Source organism: Oryzias melastigma, linkage group LG18 (genome assembly GCF_002922805.2).
Source record: "Oryzias melastigma strain HK-1 linkage group LG18, ASM292280v2, whole genome shotgun sequence".
NCBI classification, from domain to species: Eukaryota; Metazoa; Chordata; class Actinopteri; order Beloniformes; family Adrianichthyidae; genus Oryzias; species Oryzias melastigma.
In genome coordinates, this window is record NC_050529.1 from 4,246,471 (window position 1) to 4,249,840 (window position 3,370).

The 3,370-nt window shown below is 41.9% G+C and overlaps 1 protein-coding gene across 1 annotated transcript in view; it reads left to right on the forward strand.

The window, feature by feature from the left end:
- LOC112139933 (coronin-2A) overlaps positions 1-2,284 on the forward strand; it is a 6,861-nt gene extending 4,577 nt beyond the window's left edge. Inside the window, exons 6-11 of the mRNA XM_024262793.2 lie at positions 12-116; positions 285-381; positions 601-716; positions 789-879; positions 970-1,112; positions 1,756-2,284. Coding sequence (XP_024118561.2) covers positions 12-116; positions 285-381; positions 601-716; positions 789-879; positions 970-1,112; positions 1,756-2,196 — 993 coding nt within the window. The 3' untranslated portion in view covers positions 2,197-2,284. The remainder of the gene's footprint in view (positions 1-11; positions 117-284; positions 382-600; positions 717-788; positions 880-969; positions 1,113-1,755) is intronic.
- The last annotated feature ends 1,086 nt before the right edge of the window (positions 2,285-3,370 follow it).

Below are 3,370 nucleotides of genomic sequence, written 5' to 3' on the forward strand. Positions count from 1 at the left end.
TGTGTGTGCAGGAGGATTTATCCGAGCCTTTATACGAGGAAGATCTGGACGGATCCGCTGGAGTTCTTTTCCCTTTCTACGACCCAGACACTCACATGCTCTACCTGGCTGGAAAGGTAACTAAAGCCCTGCAACCAATTCTACACTTTCTCTGCATAACAGGTTTATTTGCTGGATGGAATGGGACTTTAAAGAAAAATGTTTTTGTTGTTTTGAGGCTGAAAGTGAGCAGTATGTCTCTGAGAATCTGTGGGACCACCGTCCTGATCTGTGTCTGTGTGCAGGGAGACGGGAACATCCGGTTCTACGAGCTGAGCGCCGAGAAACCCTTCATCAGCTTCCTGAACGAGTACCGGTCCGTGCTGCCGCAGAAAGGCCTCGGTCAGAACAACACTCGTCTATCACTGGGATTACTGCAATTCCAATAATTCTGAACGCTAATGTCTGAACTTTATAAGAGGTCATGAAGGGATCCAGGTGTGCGGGCTGAACCATCACCCCTTGAACACTGAGTCCATCTCAACATCTCATCTGACTGGCTCCTCAGAGATCTGAAACTGTACATGACTCGTCTGTTTTCCATGTCGGACACGACTGCAGGAGTGATGCCCAAACGCGGCCTGGACGTGATGGGGTGTGAGGTCTTCCGGTTCTACCGACTGATTGCAGTCAAAGACCTGGTGGAGCCACTGTCCATGATAGTGCCACGAAAAAAGGTTGACTTGGTCTTCCCCTCCTCTGCTAATGAAGAGAACGTCAGATGTTGATGGTCCGTCCTGCTGTTCCAGACGGAGGTTTTCCAGGAGGATCTGTACCCGCTGACGGCCGGAAACCAGGCGGCTGTGACGGCGCGGGAGTGGCTCCTGGGGATCAACAGAGGTCTGTAACCTGTAAACATCAAAGACCCAACTTACTAATTGATTCAGTTTCTACTGTGGTTGAGTGTAAACCTTCTGGCGTGTTCCTCAGATCCCGTGTTGATATCCCTTAATCCTGAGATCAAACCAGAAAACCCGTACGCAGATGTCTCCAACGAGCGTCTGAGCTCCATCGGGTTCGTGTTGGCTCCGCCTCCTGATGTTGTGACAGAAGACCAGGACTTCATTGATCTGGTACACCACCACTGATGTGTTTATTATTCTACTAATGTTTCTCAATGTCTAAGGTTCAATTTCTACAATGGTATCTATGGTAATGGTAATTTCCCCTTAGGGGGAGTAATACACATAATCAATATTTTTAAAAAAATTTTTTTAAATGTTTCCAACCATTTAGTTGGGCAGGCAGTTAAGGGGTTAAAGAAGATTTTGGCTATGTGATCAGAACTTCTTTTTAGGAGTCCATTATCACTTTTTAACCAATAACCAGCAGAGATTATTCACCCAGTCCATTGTATAAATACAGAATAAGCAATAAATTCAAATAGGTAAAAATATAACAAAATTGGTTCACATTTTTAATACAATAGAGAAATTTTAAACCACATTAATTCTCATTTTCTCCTTTTCATTATTATTTTGTAATCAATTGATCCGATCACATCAAACTTTTTTAAAAAGCACTTTTCATAGAAATGTAATACAAGAAGTTATATTATGTAAGTACAATTAAAAAAATAGATTTGATAAATCTTTTTATTTTGTAGTCTTTAATTTTGTTTCATTGCTGAAAACTGCTTGAAATTTGAAGCAAAAGGTAATCTTTTGAGGGGAGGGGCTTCAGAAAGGGTTAACCTGTCTGTGTTTTCTCGCCGAGGCCTTCCTGGAGGAGCAGCTGGCCTATCAGGACGCCAAATACCCAGAAGACGTGGGTGACCTGTCAGAGTGGCAGCCTGACGAGACCCAGCTTCCTCTGTGGACGTACTGCTGCGAGCCCGTGGAGACCCCCCCACCGCCGAGCGACCACGAGGTCTGGCGGCGTTCAATAGAACACGAATGTGTGAGGAGAAAACTCTTGACGCTGCATCTGTCTCAGCTCCTGCAGGCATTCTACAGGCAGCAGGACCAGATCAGAGACCTGAGGATGGAGCTGACCCAGAAGGAGGTCACTGCCCCACCAGGACCAGAGGTCCACCAGCAGGTGATCCGGTTTCACCTGAACCAAACTCATGCAGGTGTTTTCCATCTGCAGGTGAGAATTCTTCAACTGGAACTGGAGATAAAGAACTACAGGAACCACATGAGAGCCAACTTTTGATTCACCCGCTGCTCTTTCCTGGAGTCCAGAAGAAAACGATGCTGCTCAGTATCTGTATCTTCAGTAGCAATAAACGGCAGAACTATGATTACAGCTTCTTGTTGTGTTTGTTCATAATGAACCCCTCCAGGACGTCCCTTAAATGATGAGAAGAACACGGAGGTTCAAAGTAGCAAAAGAAACTCCTTTTCTTTTCGGTGTTTTAAGTGCACACTCTGCACACAAACAGGAGTCTGGCTTAAGAAAGAAGATAATTGTCGTCATTGTGGGTCTTCACGATGACCACAACCATCAATGCAGTAACTTTACAAAGCGGACAAATATCATCAAACTGTCCTCAAATCCTCCACCTCCCGTCGGCATCGACTCCATCTAAATACATCTGAAGGGAGACCATGAAAGGAGAGAACACTTACGGTAACAAAAATGAAGGGGCGGAGCTTAACCAGGGTTGGGATTTATGAACATGCCTTCTTCCTGTTACCTTTGAACTAATTAAAGTCTTGACAATAAAATAATTAAATGTGTAAATGTGTATACATGCAAATATGTCCACTATGATTAGGTGCAAGTATGTTAAAAAATACTCAACCAATTTCAAAACGATTAACTATTAATAGAACTATTTTAGCCTGTTGTCTTCTTCCTTTCCTTTTGATAGCTTGAAATAATCCAATCAATTAAATACCAGTTTCGGATTCTGAGCAGAGAAACTGATTAAACCAAAACAAGACACTAAAATATCAATATTTATCTATTCTACCAACTTTACCCATTTTTCCATAAATGACAAATACGCTATTGTTTACAAAATCCCAAACGGCCTGCACTACTTTCTTTTTAAATTGTTTTCTTGTGATAATGAGATCTGCCATCTCATTATCACGAGAAAAAAATATTTTTTTATTTCAATCAGCTATATTCCATCTTATACACAAGCTCCCTCCCTTTATTTACACAGTATATTCTTCATGTTCTCATTATCACAAGAAAGCGATAATGAGATAGAGGATCTCATTACCATGAGAAAACATAATAAAGAGTAGTTGAGTTAATTTTTCGTTCGTAACAAAAAAAAATGCAACATCACATCTGACTGGAAAAACAAAAAAACAGGCAGAGACAATCAAAGCAAAATGTTAAGATTTTATTTACAAAGTCCTTTTTCGCATGT